This window comes from Lactuca serriola, chromosome 4 (genome assembly GCF_051521515.1).
Source record: "Lactuca serriola cultivar US96UC23 chromosome 4, Lser_US96UC23_V15, whole genome shotgun sequence".
NCBI classification, from domain to species: domain Eukaryota; kingdom Viridiplantae; phylum Streptophyta; class Magnoliopsida; order Asterales; family Asteraceae; genus Lactuca; species Lactuca serriola.
In genome coordinates this window covers 51,352,619-51,375,248 of record NC_136411.1, presented here as the reverse complement: position 1 = coordinate 51,375,248, position 22,630 = coordinate 51,352,619, and the positions used below count along the sequence as shown (strand labels likewise).

The following is a 22,630-nucleotide window of genomic DNA, read 5'->3' as shown; positions in this document are numbered from 1 at the left end:
CTACTACAAGCATAAAACAATAAACTTGAACACAACATTTGACCAAAATTTATATGATTTATCATAAAAAAAATCTTTTTTGATGAGCATATACCAGTAACAAAAAACCGAACAACAATAATAAGAAGCAACAAAATTTAAATCAATTAGATTTTTTACAAACCTGCTTCAGCTAGGAGATTGATGTGGCATAATTGGCCACGATTGTTGATTTATGCATGCAACATGTAAGTAAATCTTCAAGAAAACATGTTTATTTTCTATGAGAATTAGGGTTCGAGAGGCAGCCAGATGGAGAGGAAAAGAATTTGGATTGGCCCCGATTAGAACAAACAAAAAGGTAGAACATAATGCAAATCTGAACTTTTTTGAGGACGGAGGATCATTACACCAGGTTAATTGGTCTTTTCTACCTCTTAACACATCGTCGATGATGGAATGGAGATGAAAAACAAAAAAATTAAAATTGCAGACGGCACACATTCAAAAAAAAAAAAGTCGTATATTAGGAGAGATACGCGGAAGGAAAATTGATTGTTGATTTCTTGCAAATTAAATTGGTGAATTGTAATTTAAACGGAATTCCTGATTAGTAGGAGGTGATGATGTAGAATTTACAGCAAAAGGAATGGGCGGGAAAAACAGGGAAATGAAAGTCGCGGGTAGTGACACGTGGCAAGTAGGAGGAGCAAAAGGATGACACCTGTAGTTTAAGGGAGTCTTTTATTAAGATTATATAAGATCTTTTCAAAAAACAATATAATTTTAATCAATAAAAATACATTAAAAATTATATAGGGTTTCTAAATGCTAAAATGGAATATCCATTTAGCCAACCCTACAAAAATGTCCTTAATAAAAAGATTCTTAAATAGGTTTCTAGCATTTTTAGCGAACCACTAAAATAGTGACTCATTTGTCAATCGACCTCCATAACTTTGTTCACACTTCCTTCATAACTTCATTACAATATTGAGCTGACTTTTGATCTAGTCATACCCCTACGTCTTTGATCAGAATGTTTTACCTACACCTACCATTGACATTTTATTAAATATTCCACCGCTCTTCCGCCTACACCAACATAATTCATGTTTGATACAAATTTAATGTATGATCTTTAAAACAAAAGTATGGTATATAATGTATCTACATCATCCAGTTAACAAAATTAAGCAAATTAATAATCAAAAACATACAAAAAAATGCGTGCTAGGATTGATCAACATGAACAGGAGAGGGTGAATTCCTGCATATTGGACATGATCCATTCATCTTAAGCCATTCGTCAATACATTCTGCATGAAAGCAATGCAGACACTCCGGTATACACCTTACACTCTCCTTCACATGATACTCCGATAAGCATATCGGACACACTGCGTCATCATGTCCAGGGAGCCGTTTGCTTTCGCCCAGCACCACTTTCGTGTATGACTCGATGGTCATCTGGTCAAGTCCAACGATGGTTGGTGGCACAACGCCGTCGTCCACTGGGGCCACGGTGGTGGTGGTTCTCTGGGTACTGAAGAAGTCACCCCGCCGTCTATCCTTTGCACACATGAGGCAAGCGATCATAATGGAAGCTGCCATGGCTGGTATAGCCATCGCAAAAGCTATGATTTTGAATATGTGGGAAGGTTTCGGAACACCTGTGAATCAAAAATCAATAATCTTTTAATCGAATTCCAAATGGGTCAAGAAAGATATGAATCGATGATCGATGTTATACCGTTGTTATAGAAACATCTTGTCTCAGATGAGGAAATATTCGCATAACCACAGGAAACACCAGCTGCTTCACAAGTTTCACAATCAGGTTTCGACCATATCAAAATCATATCATCATCGATCCGTGTTGTAAACCCTTGATTTGATTGCTCCGACGTCACCGGCAGCCTGACATTAAGTCCGACGATCTGACATCCGGTGTTATTACCACTCAATGATCTCACATCATTCATTGAAGCAATAGCAAGAGTTGTAAAACTCGAATTACTCAAACAATCAACGGTGGTAAACCTATAACCAGACAAACTCGCATCATTTGGACATCTCAAAAGAGTGTAATTTTGCATGTAGCTAGCAGCTGAGAAAGGTGAGTTGAAGAGGTCGATATTCAACAGCCTAGCCGGAAGACAGTTTGCAGGGTCGGAGATTCGCATAGCTTGTGATCGGTAGTTGATGCTCCTGACGGCGAATTCGCCGGAGGAGGAGATGTTGACAAGCAACGTACTGGGTCTTACACATCGGAGATCGAAGCCCAGAAAGCCGCAGGTTTGGGGTTGTTGACCGATTAACCGGAAGGGGAAACGAACGTTGTTTAGGTTTTGACCACAATATGAAAGTGGGCAATTTGGTTGTGCTGAAGAAAAAAGAGGAATTACGAGAAGATAGAAGAGAGTTTTTGTGAAAACATAGGCATAGGCATCCATGGATGCTCCTCGATTGTCGTGTGTTAAAAGATGACTTATTGAAGAAGGAAGGACATGTGGTTGGTAAAAGCAATCATATATATGAAACATAAATCCAAAGTCAAAAGCTTGTGTGTTCTGACAGTTGTGTTTTGTTTATGTATACAAGTTACACGACTTTTCTATTTTATTTTTGTCAAGTTACATCATCATTTGCCTCAATGAGTAAAGAATGTGTACCACTAAATAATTGACTATAAACAAACAAACAAATCAAAATCTTTCTTTCCATGAAAAAGAATACTCGATAATCATTTGAATGAAAAACGTTGGAAGATATGACTAGAATTTACATGCTATAAAGAAAAAAAAAAAAAAAAAAAAAAAAAAAAAAAAGCAACTTTGGTTATATACTAAGTATAACTAATTCATGAAATTTCGACAATTGGAGGCTCTACATAAACAAGGGACTTTAACTTCATCTTGCTCATCTTGATCAAATTTGTAGTCATACCTGTCGCACCATATAATCATATCATTATATACATGTAAGTGACACGAAAACTTTATTAAAAACAAATTTCGTTATTGATTTTGACTGAATATAAATGGGACCCACAAAATGAAAATGAAATTAAAAAAAAAATGGTCAACGAAAGTCATACGTCAATTCATCACCAGCGGCAACATTGCTTTTAGCAATGAGGACTATCCGGCTCTCCTCCTCACCCATACTCAAAATCCTAGCATAGCAATTCGGCATACACTGCAACAAAATAATAATAATAATAATAATAATAATAATAATAATAATAATAATAACATTTAGAATTATTAACCTATAAAAATAAAAGGTAGCCTTTAAAAATAAAGATATACCAAACCAAATAGGAACCTTACCGAATGGTTAATTAAGCGTGCCATATTACCCTTATTTGTGGCATCAATTACAATATCCTCACTAATCTTAAACAACTGCATTAAAAAAAATTAATCACAATAAACAAAAAAGAAAATATAAACGTATGTGAAACTTTATTCAAAAAAAAATTAATAGAAAACTCACATAGCAATCTTTCCCTTGAGATCTATATTTGACCTCTCTCAAATCTGCTACACTGCGCCTCACCTGCTCACCCCGGTATTCAAGAACCTCCAGATACGGAAAAAGAAACACAAGATTTAATTTTATTATTTTTTTAACAAAAATAATATAATTTAAAAACTAAAATACCATTTCTCCTTCTAGTATCTTCCTACGTGCAAAGAGGCCCCACCCATGTATTCCAGATTTACCAAAACACACACGATGTTTTTCCATCCTCTGTAAACTGTCGAGTCTTTCCTTGAATGTCAAACACGAATTCAAATCTTGAACTTCCTATAAAGTGTAAACAAAACAAGTTAAATTACTAAATTACTAAAATACCCATTCCTAATAAAACAATTAAGTGGAAAAATTACACTGTTGGGAGTTAAGGAATCGATGGCATCTACAGGATGCTGAATTGGGCCCATAACTCGGTGAAACAACGCTTCCTTTACATCATTCTGGAAATTTTAAAAAAGAGCTTTTTAGTGTGAAAATAAAGAGAAAAGTTTAACGAAATATAACTTTTTACCTTGGTGGTTGATGGTGTATAAATGCGACACCTGGCAGCAGATAGAGGCTCAAACTCATTGTTCTCTGATGTTGAAGAAGTAGAAAGATTTACATTTGCACATGATACGAGTCTTGAGCCTCTAAAACTCTGTTTTTGATTCTGTTTTTGAAGCAATCCTGTTGCACAAAACACCTCTGATGAAGTCCTGATCACAATCCCATTGTCTGCTGGTGTTCTGCATATCAATATTTTTTTATAAACAAAATGTCATTAACAATAAAAATCATAAATATGATCAGATTTTATAACACTATCATATTCTTGTAAAAAGTATACCTGTGGATAGCACAGTATGTTGTCCATTTGGTGTTATAAATCCCACCTTTCTCAGACGAATGCAGCTGAAATTTTTTTAAATCTTTAATAAATCACAACTATTATTTTACATAAATGATAATAAAAAAAAGTCAACTAGTCAACTTACTTCAACACAGTATCCAGCACGTGAAGCGCACATTGCATGAAAGAAAGTGGCACATTTGCAACACTGTATGCAAGAACCATGAATTTGCTTGCAAATTACACATGCCTACAATATTACCCACAAAAATAAAAAAGTTGCCACGTCAGCAATGTATTTATTAATTACATGTGGACAATGAAAACTTGTTATCTTAATGCTTTTTTACCTTAACAAATGAATCAGGTGGAATCCTTAAAAGCCCAGTTGCAGGTTCCATTTTTTCATCACTTAAAAAAGCAACTTCAGGTCTAAACCATGCACAGATGACGTGGACCCACAAGGGTTCTATATCACTTGGCTTCATAGCCCCACCTATAATTTAAAAAAAAAAAGTTAATTAATTACTAAAAATAATCCCAAAAAAGTTTATAATTCATTTACCTTTAACAGGACATAGACAACACTCTCTTTCAATTTCAGGTGTTTCACATGCCCTACAAACCCAAGATGTGAAGTCATGAACATCTCTAACTCCATAACATTCTTGATGCACAGCTATTTGACACCTGGACCAATTAAAAAAGAGTTTGATTATTCTATTTTACATGTGGGATTTTTAACATAAAAGTACACAAGATAATTGAAAGAAAGAAAGACCTGTTGCAGATGATAATTTTGTTGATATCATAATCTTCATCCCATCTACATATAGCACATCTTTCAGTTGTCCACTTTGCATGAATAGGTTCATACTTCTCTGAAATTGTTACAGAAACATTTTATATATAAAATTCGTTCATAAACATTAACCAACAATAAAAGAATCATATGATTATTAATTACCTTGAAGAAATGAAAATAACTGTTGTTCATCTAAAGGAGAAGACTTAACATAATGCACGTTATTATCTGCAAGCTGCAATGTTAAAATGTTACTAAAAGATAATAAATCAAAACATATGCAGTATTCTGTATTCATATTATCATTAAAAAAGATAAAAAAATAAAATCACCATTTTTTCGAGGGGTAACATTGAACCCTTGACTTTAATGCTGACTTTCCACTTTTTTGCTCTGGAACCAGTATGGCGTTCCCATTCAGATGGGGTTTGTTTTCTTGTCCCACATGAACCACATTTACACTCAACTCTGATAAAAAGAATATAAATAAATAATATAAATCAATTAAGTATAAGTATTATATTATCATAATTGTGTTTGTTTTTTCTATGGGGTCTTACAAATGAAGATTTGGATAATAAATCCCTTCCATGTTGTTGCAGATGACACTTATTTTATCAGGCAATGTACTTTGAGCATTATTTTCTGTTAATCTGCTGAAAATATATCAAATCATCAGAATTAAATCTAAAACGAAACTAAAAATTGACAACATTCTCATCATGAAAAGTTTGAATACCGGGGTTTTGGTGGGGATTTATCTACAGCTAATTGGTCAACAGAAGGTTGACTTTTGCATTCTGTAATGATATTCTTATCAACCTTTGGAGTACAACGCTCACACAAAGCTTTATTCATTGTTTCATTTGGAAAAATCAAACCACAGTTCTCACAAGGTTGCTCCTCTTTCTTATTATAAACAATCTGCAACAAGAAAAGCAAACATTCACATCAAAGTTTCTACAAAAGCCTAAAGGAAATAAGAAGAAATGTATGCAACAAAACTTGCCTTTTTACTTTTGAAATATGTAAGATGACGTTCTGTAGCAGTTTTCACTTTGATCTCAACAAGATCGGAATCGGAATCCGAATCGGGGTCAGAATCGGAATCCGAATCGGGTTCGCAATCGGAAGCGGAATCGGAATCACTTGAACATTCTTGTTTGTCCTCATAGCAAGAATTCAAATTCCCATTTTCAATAATGTATGCTTCTTCTATTGCCTTACGAAAATCATCTGGTTTGCATCCGTACAATTGAGTTTGTCCCTGAAATCTGAAGAGAAATCAACTCATTAAAACTCGTTATTAGTTTCTTGAAAACATAAAGGTACAAGCGTTTAAAGCACACACCTGTCTAAATACTCCAAAAAAGGAAATATCATTCCGTCTTTCACCCATGCATAATCCTGAAACATCAGCGAGACTTAATTAGGGCTAAAAATTAGTTAACAGACGCAAGACATGTAGACACGTGGCTGAATGGAGAAAGAGATTACCCTTGTTCCTCTTTTTGAATACCCATAAAACATAACACAAGCAGTGTTTGGAACGCGGGCTTTCTTTACAGATACAGGAGCTTCTTGTTGTGCATCGATCACAATAGCTGGCCAAGCTGGAAACCTATTCGAGCATTTTGCCCACACAATTTCACCTCTATGAAAATCTCCATGTGCATAAGATTCCTTCTTGTTTTTATTCTTGATTGTCTTTCTCGCCTTCTTATTGCTGTTAAAATTATTATTACCAATTGAAGTTGCAGAACTAGAGGAACTTGTGTACATTTCACCCACCATCACTTCCATACTCTGTTTCTTCGGTACTGATTCTCTGTCACAAAATGGGCTTTTGCGCTTCTTTATGTTCGTAATCATATCGGTATCATTCTCTTTCTTCCACAAACCTATAACTGAATCGTTAAATCGCGAGGGACATACTGATAGACGACTTCGAGAAGACTTGAGTAATTGAATTGAACCTGAACTCGACTTCAAATCGGTAGGGGTACATGGAACTCCTCCGGTGCACCAAGCGTTAACGACGTTTTCGTAGTCGATAAAACAGGCTTCCTTATCAGCATTTGCCACGAACACGGTGTTTGTTCTTTGTTTCTTGGTAAAACTCCCAGAAGGGTAATGACGATGTGAATCATCTGTCGTATCGGCATCAATTTCCTCCAATTTGCAGCGTTTAACATTCGGCATTTTTGATCGCACCATCGGTTCAATCATCTTCTTCCCTGACCGTAACACTTATCCATCGTTAACCCTCTTTTCATACCAGAAATCTCAATAGAAACCCTAACTTCAGTCCGGTTTGGGGGAGAAAGAAACAAAAACGTATCAAGATTTATCGGTTCAGATAGAAAGAATGTGGGAATTTTGCGACCCACCGCCAAGCTAATATAATGAAAGAATGGTTCGTTAATTGAGATAATTAGAACAGATAAACATTCTACAGCCTCCGAAACAACCCATTCGAATTCGGAATTATCAATTAATTCCCCAAAAAATTCAGCAATTCCAATCAATTCAATCGAACATGGTAACCCAAAGAAAAGAAACCCTAATTCACGGAATCGAGGGGTTTAAACGACGAAAAGACTCGACAACTGATCCCAAATCAAACGAATTAAATCTGGGATTCTGCAACAGAAATTTAGAAAGAAAAAACGCAGCAGCACAGAGGCATGGGAGATAAAGAATTAGGATTTTGTTCTTGCAGTTGCATAAACAATCAAATGTTGTGCTTCTGTCAGCGTGAATATTAAAGGATACAGAGAGTTACACAAATGCCACTTCGGCTATTTGTGTATTTTCACATTTAGCCCTAAAATAACACAAATTTCATCTTGTTTTTCTTGTAGGCTACTCTTCCTTAAACCGGTTACAACTTACAATGTTGTGTTTGGAACGTTTGTTTTGTTGATTATTATTATTATTATTATTATTATTATTATTATTATGTTAAAACCCATAGAAATTACGATTAAAAAATCTTTATTCATAATTTACAGAGGTAATGAAATATCAAAGATTTACGTCCACAGTTTCGGATTAAACGTTTAAAATATAATAATAATTATATACTTTAGCGAACAATTAAAATCCTTAATTATAGTAATTATTCTTCATATCTGTTACGAACTAATAAATATTTATTGTATGCATGATATATGTGGATAAATATTCTGAGTATATAATATTTATAGAATATCTCAATATAAAAATTATCGTTAAACGATAAAATAAAGAATAAAAATAAAATATTATTTAAGATAAATAATCTTAATAAAAGTTGTAGTAGACGTAATGACAATTTTATGGATATAAAAAACGTTTAAATCTGACTTTGTATGAGTATGTTATGATTTGTCTAAGTTTCGCGTTCAAACCGATACAGTAATGTGCGTCATAAAAAGTGAAACGGGGATATGTTGTTTTTTAACCAAAGTAATATAAGTGAAAGTCGAAGTATTGGCCGATAGGAACACATCAATATAAAGAACGTTAAAATCTGACTTCGTGTGATTAAGTTATGATTTTTCAAAGTTTCGAGTGCAACACAGTACAACAGTGTGCAACACAAAAATCGAAATTAAAATAGGTTCGTTGTTAGCCAAAACAATATAAACAAGAGTTGAAGATGTTGTAAATCCGAATTTGTCGATATAAAGACAGTCGAGAACGTAGCTTGTATGTGAAGGATATAAGCGGAACTTGGTTCCTAAGTTTCGAAATGTGGTGAAATATGTTCAAATTTATAAAATTGAAATAAAATGAGAATTAGCTGACGGAGTCTAAATGAAAGTTGCAGTACTCGTCGATATAAAAGTAAGGATATAAAGAACGTCGAAAACAGAGTTTGTATGAAAAAATTAAGAATTTTACAACGTTATTTATAGTCTAAGTCACCTCGAATCGAAACACAAAAAACAAAATGAGAACTAGTCGAAAAAGTCAAAATTAAAGTTGTAGTACTTATCGATAGCTACGCATACATATAAAAAACCATTGAAAACGGAGATCGTATATGAAAGTTATGAATTTCAGAAAAATTAATAAATTTGGACGACCCGGATCAACGCCACATGTCGCAATCAGAATAGGCCCTTCATCCCTAAGTTCGGGCGACGTGGACGCACCAAGAGCTACCACGTGGGCAGGGCGCGGCTCACCTAGGTGTGACGCGACTTTCCTGTTTGGCTATATATACTTCTGTTTTTTATCACTTTTCTTCACAAAACTTCTTCATTTCTTTCTCAAAATTTCTGAAGGACCCGAGGCCGGACTTTAGTATTTCTTAGATGTTAGTAGAAAAGCTTTGGAACCCAAAAAGGCCCGAGAAATAGAGCTTTTGGTTTGAAGTCTTCCTGCGTAATGTTCATCCCTCTCAATTGTTCTGCTTCAAGGTTTCTTTATTCACTCAGTATCTTACCATTAAAGTTATGAAATCTTTTTTCATCTTCTTAATATTTGTATTGTGGATTCGTGTTTAAATCAGTTGTATTCTTAACAAGAATCCAATTATAAACCCTAAAATCAAAATCTCTTCTTGATCGCGGTTTTGTTCCTGACTCGGCACATCAAGCGCCTCTCCACTTACGAACGTCAACGATGTTCCTGGTACTTCCATCTGCCTTCTCAATTTCCTCTAATTATTGATTTCTAATTACAATTTTGAAAACCTACATTTGCCGCATTGGATCAGGGCATGATCATTAGAACTATAGTTTTTATGTAGCGATTTCATTTTTTTTACTAATCTTTATTCATTTAAATTGATTATAAACAGATCTTCTTTCTGTTGATTGGTGTTGTGTTTTAGCTTCATCAACACAAATCATGGAGGTTAGTTTTAGAATATGAACTATTTATTCTTTAACCAAGCATAAATATACTTCTTCTCAGTTATTAACTTGTTTGATTTTCAAATTGCATGTGAAAAATAGAATCCAATTTGACATTGATAAGATAAAGGAGACATTCGAACCTGATAATAGTTGTGGCCATGGAGGAGTCATTGGTGTTGGATTAGTGTCTAAGCCCATAACTATATTTGGTATGTACTTGACCCGGTTGTGCATGGTCCTTTTGGGTTGCCTTCGCCAAAGCAACTTGACAAGGTAATTTAAGGAGAGAGAGAGAGAGAGAGAGGGAATATTATGGTTTATTAATATATTATAAGAATAATATATTAAAGGAGAAATCATATTTATTTAATTAGTATTGATCATAAATTAATTAGGAATTAATTTGGTGACTAAAAGAGATTAATTAAATAAAGGGGCATAAACTGTCAAATGTATGATAGTTGAGTTTTGGGCTGGGAAACCTAATAGACTTAAGGGGGAACGAAATTATGATGGGGATCCATCATAATTTCGTCCAAGGCCTTGTTCCAGAAGGTTCCTTGGGCTGCTTAGTGGCTAAGCTGTCCATTAGGGTTTAGACTGAAACCCTAGCAGCCTACAGTATAAATATGACCCCTAGGCTATGAAAATCGGCTACACTTGATTCCAAGAGAACCCTAGGGCCGATTTTAGCGTCTCTTACCATCTCTCATATTGCCTTCTTTCTTGTGGGGTTTGTGAACCATTAGAGGAGTTACAATTGTGACTCTAAGCTCAAGATCAAGAAGACTACAAGGATTTCAAGCTATTTGAAAGAGGTAAACACTTAGATCTGTTCTTATGATGTTGATTTCGAAATATATATGATAGATCTAGGGTTGTAAGTCTTGGATTCAAAGCATGTACAATAGAGAAACCTAGATCCAAGCATTAGGGTTTGTATGAGCACATAGGATTGTTCTTATGCATAAAACCCATCAGTGGTATCAGAGCCATGATTGGTTTTCAGTTTTATGTGATGCTTTAACTGTTTAATTGCTGAAAATCATGTTTTCTTGCCTCTGCCTGACTCAACTCGGCGAGTCAATATCTGGACTCAGCGAGTTGGTCCTACTCGGCAAGTCTGTGCATTAGGCAGAGGATATTTCGGGATTTTGTTGCTGTTTTGTCATGGGATTAATGCCTAAATCGTTTTTTGAAGATAAAATCCAGATTTTATTGTATTTGAATGATCATCCCTGCCAAAACAACAGATAATTTCAAATCTTTTGAATATTAGTTGTTTATATGATAAATATGGATTATTTAAATTATTTGGTAATTATTTTGTGACTAAAATTGGATTAGGTCAAATATAGATAATTATAAAATTAATTGTTTATTTTGTATTATTTGTTATTTGATCCCTTATGTTTTGAAAAGTTCAAAACTTGTCGTCAAGTTTTGAAACTTAAATTTTGTGATTAAAAGTTTAATTTTGAATAATTTAAATTTCAAACCCTTAGAATTTTACAAGTTTAAAATTCAACCCTATACTATTATATTATTACAAGCTTAATATATATATATATATATATATATATATATATATATATATATAACTTAAAATGCTAGTCTTACCGTTAGTAGGCCTCATTCACGAAGCCAGTCTATAAGGTGGGTATAAGATTGCTGCCTATAAAATGACGCTTAATGGGTGTACACTCACACCCACCACTTGCTTGACTGGTGGAGGGTCGTTAGCCGAACGAGTAGGATAGGGAAATCCTCTCCTCATTAAAAGTATAATGTAAGATACAAAGTAACTATAATGTTTTACAAATTCCCAATCTTAGTAACTTTAGGGTAAAATGTGAAAATGATGCTAACCCATGGAATTACACTTTGTACCCTTTTCAAACGTTGGTGGATCTCATGTGGTTAACCGGCACACTAATTTGGGGATGACATTGGTAGCGAAGGGTGACTCGATGTTTGTAATAGATCAATGGAGCGTGTGTGGTTTACCGGTACATTGATTAGGTGATAGAGACATTGAGTGCACCATGTTGATTCACATGGTTATTCACAACTTGTTTGCGATCCTAGGTATCCCAGTCGCAAATTTGAAGTGCATATCGAGATTTAAACATGCCATTGAAAAGTTCAATGAATCTCAAAGATCTAGGAGTTTTCAAATACATTTAAAACTTAAATATCTTTTTCGTTTTTCATGGTGAGAATTAGTGAATCGTCATTCACTTACCTTCAAATTATTTACTTTTAGAGTACGGCATCCCTTTCTAAGTTGTAAATAATGTTGTTGGGTCCTAGCCCTAATTTCTCATTTGGGTGTTTAATTAGGGACTCATTTCTAATCAAACTTTGTTCCTTTCTTTTTTAGATGTCTACAAACAACAACAACAACAACAACACTTCTGGGTCATTCTCGTTGATGAACCTATGTCAAAAGGTGACATTTGATGGGTCAAACTTCAACGAGTGGATGAGGTACATTCGTATGATCACACGCTACGAGGACAAAGAATATGTCCTCGATGAAAATCTTGAAAAGATCATCCCAGATGTTGCTACTCCTGAAGAGTTGGCCGCCTTTGAGGCCCACGAGCGTGATGCTACGAAAGTTCATTGCATCATGCTGGCCACCATGAACCTCGAACTCCAAAAGTCCTATGAGGACATGTATCCATATGAAATGCATCAGGATTTGCTGGACAGGTATCACCAGAGCGCGAGGCAAGAGCGCTATAAGATCATTACTAACATGATCACCGCTAAGATAGGGAGTGGAGAATCCCTAACCTCTCATTTGCAGAAAATGCAGAGGTATGTTGATCGTCTTCTCAAACTTAATGTTAAGTTTGATGAGGATTTGGCTATCGACATAATCCTCCACTCCTTGCCCTCCTGCTACAATCAGTTCAGGATGACCTACCACATGAACAAGGAGGAAGTCTCCTTAAGCAAGCTCCAAGGACTGTTGAGGACTGTTGAGAGCAACCTCAAAGACAAATTTGTTGCACCATCCCCTACTGTGGCTGCTCCTGTGATGGCAATTGGTCAAGGAAAGGGTAAAAAGAGGAAGGCTCCATGTAAGAGCCACCAAAAGGGTACGTCCCGTGATGGTTCATCATCTAGTGGGACCAAAGCAGGCCCCGCTAAACCCTCCTCCGATCCCAAGGAAGCAGAGTGCTTTTATTGCCACGAAAAGGGCCACTGGAAATGAAGCTACCCTAAGTATCTGCAAGATATAAAAGATGGGAAGATTAAGCCCACCTTTGCAGGTATGTATTCTATTAAATCTAATAACTCATCATTTGCTACTTCATGGGTTCTTGATACAGGGTGTGGATTCCACATTTATTCTGATATGTAGGGCCTAAAAAGAAGTAGGGAAGTGGAACATGGAAAGATGAACTTGATTATGGGAAACAAAAGATCATCGCATGTGACCAAAGTCGAAGTTTATTCTTTAGTGTTGAGTAATGTGTTAGGGCTAGATTTAAATAATTGCTGTTATTCGCCAGATATGGCAAGAAACATTATTTAATTTCATGGATTGTTTAGATAAGGCTTCAGATATTCCTTTGATAATAGTAATGGTTCTATTAATGTTTATTTGAATGGTGTCTTTTATTCCAATGCATTACCTTGTAATGGGATTTATGAATCTGTGATGGTTGTTGATAATTTAGGAAATGATTTTTTGAATATTGATTCGTCTACTATCCTAGACAAAGCATGCTTGTGGCATTCTCGCCTTGGCCATGTCAACAAGAAATGCATAGCCCAACTCCAAAAGGATGGAGTGTTGGAGTCATTTGACCTTAAGGTCGATGACATGTGTGAATCTTGTTTACTTGGGAAGATGACCAAGTCACCCTTTACTGGCACTTGTGAAAGGGGTGAGGTTCTATTGGATCTCATACACACTGATGTGTGTGGGCCCTTTAGGTCCACCACAAGGGATGCTTGCCGCTTCTACATGACTTTTACGGATGATTATAGCAGATATGGATATATCTACTTAATCAAGCAAAAGTCGGAAACCTTTGAAAAGTTCAAAGAGTTTAAGAATGAAGTGGAGAATCAACTGGGCAGGAAAATCAAGATGCTTCGGTCAGACCGAGGAGGAGAGTGCCTAAGTCTTGAGTTTCACGACTATCTAAAAGAATGCAGAATTGTTTCACAATTGACGCCTCCGAGAACGCCACAATTGAATGGTGTGGCTGAGAGATGTAATCGGACCTTGTTGGACATGGTTCGTTCTATGATGAGTCGGACTTCGTTACCAATAGATTTCTGGGGGTATGCCTTAGAGACTGTCGCCCATATCCTTAACTTAATTCCCACCAAGAAGGTTACCAAGACTCCTCACGAGATGTGGACAGGGAAAGCTCCCTCGTTGGCACATATTAAGGTTTGGGGATGCGAGGATTTCGTAAGACAAGAGACTCATGACAAGCTCGAACCTCGTAGTAAGAAGTGTTATTTCATCGGCTATCCGCAGAAGTCTTTTGGCTATCTTTTCTATAGACCGAGTGACAATGTTGTCATCGTTTCTAGAAGAGGAGTTTTCCGAGAAAGGGAATTGATAAGCCAAGAGGACAGTGGGAGGCAAATTGATCTTGAGGAGATTTAAGAGCAAAGCGATGAAGGAACCTCTAACAGTGGCACTCAACCTGACGAGGAAACTCCTGTTGAACCTGTTGATGAGTCCTTACCTCTTAGACGTACTAGTAGGGTTAGTGTTCAACCCCAGTTTTATGGTTTTCATATTACTAGTGAAGGGGATACGTTTAGTAGTGATGAAATACTAATGAATTTGGACGAACCTAGCAGCTACAAGGAAGCCATGGCAGGCTTGGAGTCTGCTAAATGGAAAGAGGCGATGGACAGCGAGATTTAGTCCATGTACGACAACCAAGTTTGGAATTTGGTTGATAATGTACCGGGCCGTAAGACAGTCGGGTGTAAGTGGATCTTTAAGAAGAAGACGGACATGGATGGGAAAGTGCATACTTATAAAGCACGATTGGTTGCGAAGGGCTTTCCTCAAACTCCCGGAGTTGACTATGATGAGACCTTCTCACCAGTTGCGAAGATAAAGTCTATTAGGGTAATGCTCGCAATAGTTGCGTTTCATGATTATGAAATATGGCAGATGGACATGAAAATCGTTTTCCTTAATGGAAAGTTGGCTGAGGATGTTTACATGAATCAGCCAGAGGGTTTTGTCAATGCCAAGCATCCAAATAGAGTGTGCAAGCTTGAGAAATCCATTTATGGATTGAAACAAGCATCTCGCAGATGGAATCTTTGTTTTGATGAGAAAGTTAAAGATTTTGGCTTTCGGCGAAGCGAAGATGAATCTTGTGTATATGTCAAAGTCAGTGGGAGTATAGTGAGTTTCCTCGTATTGTATGTCGATGACATACTGCGCATAGGAAACGACGTCCCAACCTTGCATGAGGTCAAGTACTGGCTTGGGAAATGTTTCGCTATGAAGGACCTCGGAAGAGGCTGCTTATATTCTGGGAATAAGGATGGTGAGAAACAGGGAAACGAGATTGATAGGACTCAGTCAGGATACATACTTGGATAAGGTACTAAAGCGTTTTAGTATGGAAAATTCCAAGAAAGGGGAGTTGCCAATCCAAAGCAATGCCAAGCTGAGTAAGACTCAGAGCCCGAGTACAGAGGCAGAGATAGCTGATATGAGCCGAGTACCTTACGCTTCCGTAGTAGGCTCTATCATGTACGCTATGACTTGTACTCGCCCTAATGTGGCCTTCACCTTGAGCATGGTCAACAAATATCAAGGGAACCCTGGTAGAGCTCACTGGACTGCAGTTAAGAATATTATTAAGTACCTACGAAGGACCAAGGAATGGTTTCTAGTCCTCGGTGGGAGTGATGACTTTAGGGTATGAGGGTACAGTGACGCTAGTTTTCAGACGGATCGGGATAATTACCGATCACAGTCGGGCTGGGTCTTTACTCTAAATAGAGGAGCAGTGACTTGGAAAAGTTCCAAGCAGGAGACCGTAGCTGATTCAACGTGTGAATCAGAGTACATTGCGGCGAGCGAAGCGTCAAAGGAGGCTATATGGTTGAAGAACTTCATTGGAGACCTTGGAGTTATGCCATCCATAAAGGAGCCGATGGAAATTTTCTGTGATAATGAAGGAGTGGTTGCCTTGACCAAGGAACCAAGAGATCATGGTAGATCTCGACATATTGACAGAAAATACCATTTTATCAGACATCAGGAAGAAGAGGGACTCCTCGTTGTGAAGAGGGTATCATCAGAAGAAAACCTAGCAGATCCCCTTAAGAAGGGACTAAGTAGGGTCAAACACTTGTAGCACACTAGGAGCATTGGGTTGAAGGATGATATAAGTTTGGATTAGATAGGAAACGTGTAATAGATTATTTGTACTTGACATTTGATGAATAAAGAAAGGTGTGGGATTTATGAGTAAAGCTACTATCTTGTGTTGGTTATTTGTCTATTGTTTCAATTTTGCATGTTTTGACTTCCTAAATGATAGGATTATTCGAACAGTCCACAGTCGTTCATATTTTGGAAGTAGATGTGAATGAAGACTGTCATGAATTGTTTGTAGATTATCTAAAAGGTTTTGGGCATAGAAAAAGTTTGTTGCAAAGTTCATGAGTGATTATGAATATGATTTGAGCATTGGAATAAACCCGCATTTGCCTGTATCACTTCGTGGTGTTTTACCTTAAGTGATCGCAAAGCGATAATATCATATATTCTTAAAACTTAGAGATATGGTTGTTGTTTGCCGGTTGGTTATGCATTGATGATGTGTAAACGCATTAGTAACTTGATGTTATAAAACACGTTGTTGTGCATGATTTAATTGGTAAATAATAGATGCATATGAGTCAAATTTAATCTGCTTCGTTTATTCTATGAGAATAAAGGTGATATCTTGGCCACTCGATGATTTGATTTGACTTATGTGTCGGGCCCGGTCAGAATGAAGTTGATGTGTTCAACTAAATTCTATGTCAAACAAGTCAGAAATCGAGGAACAAATGTTGGGCAATAAGTATTGTCAGCGTGATATCTAGAACAGAGGATTATACGATCCCTTATCTGAAGGACAAGTTGCTGATCAGAGTTGACAACGACGTATAAGAGCTACGATTGCTAATCGGATCCTGAAGTCATATGTGAGATATAGTTACTAGACTTATCCAGGTGGGAGACTGTTGGATTAGTGTCTAAGCCCGTAACTATATTTGGTATGTACTTGACCCGGTTGTGCATGGTCCTTTTGGGTTGCCTTCGTCAAAGCAAGTTAACAAGGTAATTTAAGGAGAGAGAAAGAATATTATGGTTTATTAATATATTATAAGAATAATATATTAAAGGAGAAATCATATTTATTTAATTAATATTGGTCATAAATTAATTAGGAATTAATCTGGTGACTAAAAGAGATTAATTAAATAAAGGGGCATAAACTGTCAAATGTATGATAGTTGACTTTTAGGCTAGGAAACCTAATGGGCTAAAGGGGGGAATGAAATTATGATGGGGATCCATCATATTTTCGTCCAAGGCCTTATTCCAGAAGGTTCCTTGGGATGCTTGGTGGCTAAGTTGTCCATTAGGGTTTAGACTAAAACCCTAACAACCTACAATATAAATATGACCCCTAGGCTATGAAAATCGGCTACACTTGATTCTAAGAGAACCCTAGGGACGATTTTAGCATCTCTTACCCTCTCTCATATTTCCTTCTTGCTTGTGGGGTTTGTGAACCATTAGAGGAGTTACAATTGTGACTTTAAGCTCAAGATCAAGAAGACTACAAGGATTTCAAGCTATTTGAAAGAGGTAAACACTTAGATCTGTTCTTATGATATTGATTTCGAAATATATATGATAGATCTAGGGTTGTCAGTCTTGGATGCAAATCATGTACAGTAGAGAAACCTAGATCCAAGCATTAGGGTTTGTATGAGCACATAGGATTGTTCTTATGCATAAAACCCATCAACTGGAACCTAGTAACAGTGTTGGTCATGGATTACAATTGCATGGGAAAGATAGGGTTGCCTTCAGAGCGCCTGAGTGGAAATCATTACCAGGATTAGATGATCTTGCGATTGCAAAACGAGCTAAGGATCATTCAAAGTTCCTAAAGAAAAATTCCTTTCTATGATGGCATCTCTAAACGAAGATGTTGAGAAAAACACATCCTCGCTCACGGGTTTCACATCCTCGGTCGGCGACGGTGCGAACGAGGGGAAATTAGATTGAGGCATACAGATATATAAAGAACAATACACAAAGGTATATCACAAACATTACTTTTATTTATTATAAATTATTCTGGGATTACATTGTTTGAAAGACAAGCACACAACCTAAAATCACTAGAAACGATAAACAGATGGAACTAAACTCCAGCGAGCTTCCTTAAAGACCTCTTCCTCCTCGACGCAACAATCCTCCATACTCATCTCCCTGAGAATACAAGTTTTTTTTGAAAACGGCAACATAATGTTGGTGAGTGCAAAGGTTTGTATAGTTTTTGGCTTTTATTTGGTTGTATAAATTTATGAATAATTTTTCTTTTAGGAAAAATTTTCTTAAAATATTTTATTAACCCTAGCTTAGTATCTTTAGGATGTCTAACGATCCTATCTTATTATCTTTTTGGGATATCTTATTAATCATAATTAACTATCTTTGTAGGATAACTAACATCCCTAACGTATTTTATCTACCATTCTAAGGTGCTCATAATGGTATTCGGAGCTCTAAGGTTTTTTTAATGTATTACCATGAGCCCCCACAATCGACGTTGTTTGACTAATAATTTGCCCCGCCATGAAGCTTCATCGGACATTGAATAGTGAATAATAAGATAATTATCATGCCGGGATTGTAGCTAGTAATCGCAGGTGGGGTGTCAATCTCCGTATAGATCTATACATATCTTTCTAGCTCTCTCAAGATTAACGATTATAGGTACCGGGGAATGTCGAATTTAATCAAGGCCTTTGGATGAATATTAACAACTCACTAATGCATTAACCTTAGGTATTTATCTTTTATCTTTTATCCTTTTAGGGATTTTCTATAACTATCACAATATAAATCTTTTATCTTATATTTGATAATTATAACTTTTGATCTCATAATTATTTTGTATATATAAGTATTCATATATATACCCTAATTATGGTTATTTGGAAACATGATATTTGGGCAGAATAACAATTAGGTACGGTGCATATCCCTACATTTGACCAACATAACTTCTAGGTACTACGTTATCCTAGGGATTTGTTCATTATAACATCTAGGTATTATTTCTTCCTATACTATCGGCCATCATAACTCTTAGGTATCATATCATAGCTTACAACTAGGCATAATATCTATAGCTACATTATCCTAAGCCTTTAAGCTTTATAAAATGATTTGATATTTATAGACATAAATATATTTTGATAAAACCATTTGATAAGCATGTATCCCCCTGTAAAACATTTAAATATAGTAAAATAGGGGTCGTGAACTCATCCTAGTCACATGAAACCTTTAATGTAGGGTCGAATCGGGCTCGTGACTGTAACACTCTAAAAATTCCAACCAATTTAAACTTTTCATAAACAACCCAATTTCATAAAGTTATTACAAAAAGGTTTTCAATACATTTATTATCAGAGTATTTCCCAAAAACCACATCGTAATCACATAAAAACTCGAGGAGCGGTACGATCATGCCTTTGTCGTGCCACAGTCTCCTGAAGTACCTGATACATTTAAACCACAACTGTAAGCCTGAAATCTTAGTGAGATATCCCCAAATACCAACGTCATACAAACATAACCATATCATATAACCGATACAGAACAGCCATGCACTTCGGGTCTACTGTGTGACTGGTCCGCCACACCGGCCTACAGTCCACCTGGTCCACCCTCCGAGTCTAGCCATATACATCGAGTCTACAGTGTGATTGGTCCGCCCGCACCGGGACTTCAATCCACTTGGTCCACTTTTTGAGTCTACAGTATGACTAGTCCGCCTGCACCGGGCCTTCAGTCGGCCTGGTCCACTCTCCGAGCCTCGGCACGTCTGGTCCGCCCTCTTGGGACCTACAGCCTATCCGGACCGCTCGCTGGGCCTTCGGGATAACCGGTCCGCCCTGGGTGTGTTTGCCTACAGCACAAAGCAGGTCCCGCCTCAACCCAAAAGGGTTAGAACTCCACGACCAAACTCGCCGAGTCCAAGAACAGACTCGCCGAGTCCAAGGAAACATTCAACCTACTCGTCGAGTTGCTCTTCCAACTCGTCGAGTTCCTGCCCATCTTCATCCAACTCGCCGAGTTCACCCACGTGACTCGCCGAGTACCTCTAGTTCTTAATCCATATAGTGGCTTTCCAAGCCATGCAGGGGCTCCAATCCATAGATCTACTCTCCTACAACCCACCCATCACGTAAAGTGGCAAACTTTACGTGAATCCAAAGAGATCTAAGCCATACCCATTCTTAGGCTAGGGTTGGGATAAGAAAGCTTCACCCAGAACTCAAGAACAGGGACTTTATGATCTTCTGGACCATCTCAAGTCCAGATCTGAGGTAGCAACCTCAGATCCAACCCCCAAACCCAAAATAACTCTAGAAATGCCCCAAAAATTCAAGCAACAAAGGATCAAGGAGTTTAAGCAATATATTATTACCTCAAGAGAAAGCTCTAACTGAAGAATGAACCAAATCTCTGCAAAGCCCCTTGCTCCAATCTTCTTGCTCTTCAATTTCCTTCCAAGATTCCTTCCTCCAAGGCTCTAATCTCTCACCAAGGAAAGCTCACATGAATCTAGGGGTTCTGGCACTCAAAAGGAAGGTAGAGAGGCTGGGGAAGAGGTGTTATGTTCTTTATATAGGGCACAACTCCCGAGATTAGGGTTTTCTCCATACAGCACCAACTTGCCGAGTCCAACCATCGACTCGCCGAGTTGGCCACTTAACACGCAACCAGAATCGTGACCCTACTCGCCGAGTCCACCCATGGACTCGCCAAGTTGACCATTCACAATTTCACTTTGAACCCTAAACTTGCACTCCTAAACTCGGGATGTTATAGCGACTCTGGGATCGCTTCAAGGGAAGAAGCTTTCGAAAATGCAGAGAGGTTGAGGGTTGAAGATGTGCAGAAGTGTTCTTCAGAGCCTTCTATTTATTGTAACGCCCCATTTCTGGTATGTAAATTTAATTAAAGTATCTCCATTTCTTAAGGGGTACTCGACGAGTGTGTAGCCCGACTCGTCGAGTAGAAGTGGGATGAGCTCGCGATTTAAGTTGGCTACTCGGCGAGTCCATATGTCGGGACTCGGCGAGTCTGCCGGTCTGGATGAAGCCCTAATTTCAAGGGTTTGTACCCTATTTAAATGTCATTATAGCCTCCCACCCCAGCCTCCAGCACCTTTAGAGCATTTCCCCTGTAAACCCTAGCCTCCATTAGTGAGCTTGAGTGTGTTTGTACTAGTTTGGAAGCTTTAGAAGAGAAGGAAGGAAAGAAGGTCCATAGAAGAGAAAGGAGATCCAAGAGTTAGCTTCCATCTGTTTCTCATTCAGGTAATAAAGTTACTACCTTGTGTATTCCTCCATTAAACCCTCTATTATGCTTGTTATGTCTCTTTTGGAGCCTTATAAGATTTAAAACTTGAGATATGGACTCTCCTTTGGATGGAAACCTTAGATCTGGACGTTATTGAACTCCAAGAGCTCATTATAGCCACTTTTATGCAATCATGGCCTTGTTCCAAACCCTAAGTGCCTAGTATTTGATGATTTTGGGTATTTTAGCCTTATACTCTTGTGCATGCACGTAAAGTTGGAAACTTTACGTGTAAAACCAGTCTTAGAAGCTCAGATCTATGATTTGGAAGCACTGAAATCGATTAGAATCGACTGGATAGTAATAACATGCTTGGGACTCGGCGAGTTGTTCTTCAGACTTGATGAGTTGTTCTTCAGACTCGACGAGTTGTTCATACGACTCGGCGAGTCACAGTCTGGACGTGTTCATATGTTGAAGGAGAACTCGACGAGTTGCTCATACAACTCGGCGAGTCGGATGAAGTTAGACTCGATGTTAGTATCGAAGAAGAACTCGTCGAGTCTTTGCCAAACTCGACGAGTAGAAGCGAGTAGAGGACCAGAATGGATGATTGGGACTCGGCGAGTTGGCGGCCCAACTCGGCGAGTCAGGTCAACTGGAATTTGGCTTTGACCAGGAAGTTGACTTGACCAAGGGTATATAGCTATTTTACCCTGAGAACAGTTATCAATATCTGATTTAGTGCTTATGGGATTATAGCCGGGGAGTTTTGGAGCAGCAGTCAGCCAGTTCCAGATTTAGTATCTCAGCAGCCAGTGTTACGAGGTGAGTTTCCTTCCAATAGGAACGGGTCTACGGCCACAATGTCGGCCCGTCTAGTTAGCAGTAGTTCCGGACTTCGTTCCGATGTAGTAGTTCAGTGTGCTTGATGTCTTTGTGATTCAAGCCTGTCTTTGTGTTATGTGTTTCGGGCTTGGGTCCGATGCAGTATGCAGTAT

The 22,630-nt window shown here is 37.5% G+C and overlaps 2 protein-coding genes across 5 annotated transcripts; both read right to left on the bottom strand.

Annotated features, from left to right (window-relative positions):
- Positions 1–1,112: 1,112 nt before the first annotated feature.
- Positions 1,113–2,610, bottom strand: LOC145101560 (putative RING-H2 finger protein ATL21A). Its single transcript, XM_079038774.1, has 2 exons — positions 1,733–2,610; positions 1,113–1,652 (listed from the first exon to the last, which is right to left on the bottom strand). Exons 1-2 carry the CDS (start codon positions 2,523–2,525, stop codon positions 1,213–1,215), a joined length of 1,233 nt encoding a protein of 410 aa, XP_078894900.1. The 5' UTR covers positions 2,526–2,610; the 3' UTR covers positions 1,113–1,212.
- Positions 2,611–2,677: 67 nt separating this feature from the next.
- LOC145101559 (histone-lysine N-methyltransferase ATX3-like) lies at positions 2,678–7,904 on the bottom strand. Of its 4 annotated transcripts, XM_079038773.1 has the most exons (20): positions 7,139–7,904; positions 6,660–7,063; positions 6,514–6,569; positions 6,172–6,436; positions 5,902–6,086; positions 5,723–5,818; positions 5,495–5,630; positions 5,325–5,397; positions 5,139–5,238; positions 4,923–5,047; positions 4,708–4,853; positions 4,503–4,607; positions 4,355–4,419; positions 4,037–4,253; positions 3,879–3,965; positions 3,649–3,795; positions 3,481–3,567; positions 3,315–3,389; positions 3,080–3,180; positions 2,678–2,928 (listed from the first exon to the last, which is right to left on the bottom strand). In XM_079038773.1, exons 1-20 carry the CDS (start codon positions 7,389–7,391, stop codon positions 2,838–2,840), a joined length of 2,814 nt encoding a protein of 937 aa, XP_078894899.1. In that variant the 5' UTR covers positions 7,392–7,904; the 3' UTR covers positions 2,678–2,837. The 4 variants fall into 4 exon arrangements, with proteins under 4 accessions (XP_078894899.1, XP_078894896.1, XP_078894898.1 ...); XM_079038770.1 differs by having other exon boundaries at positions 6,660–7,904; XM_079038772.1 differs by having other exon boundaries at positions 3,879–3,953; positions 6,660–7,904.
- Between the last annotated feature and the right edge of the window lie 14,726 nt (positions 7,905–22,630).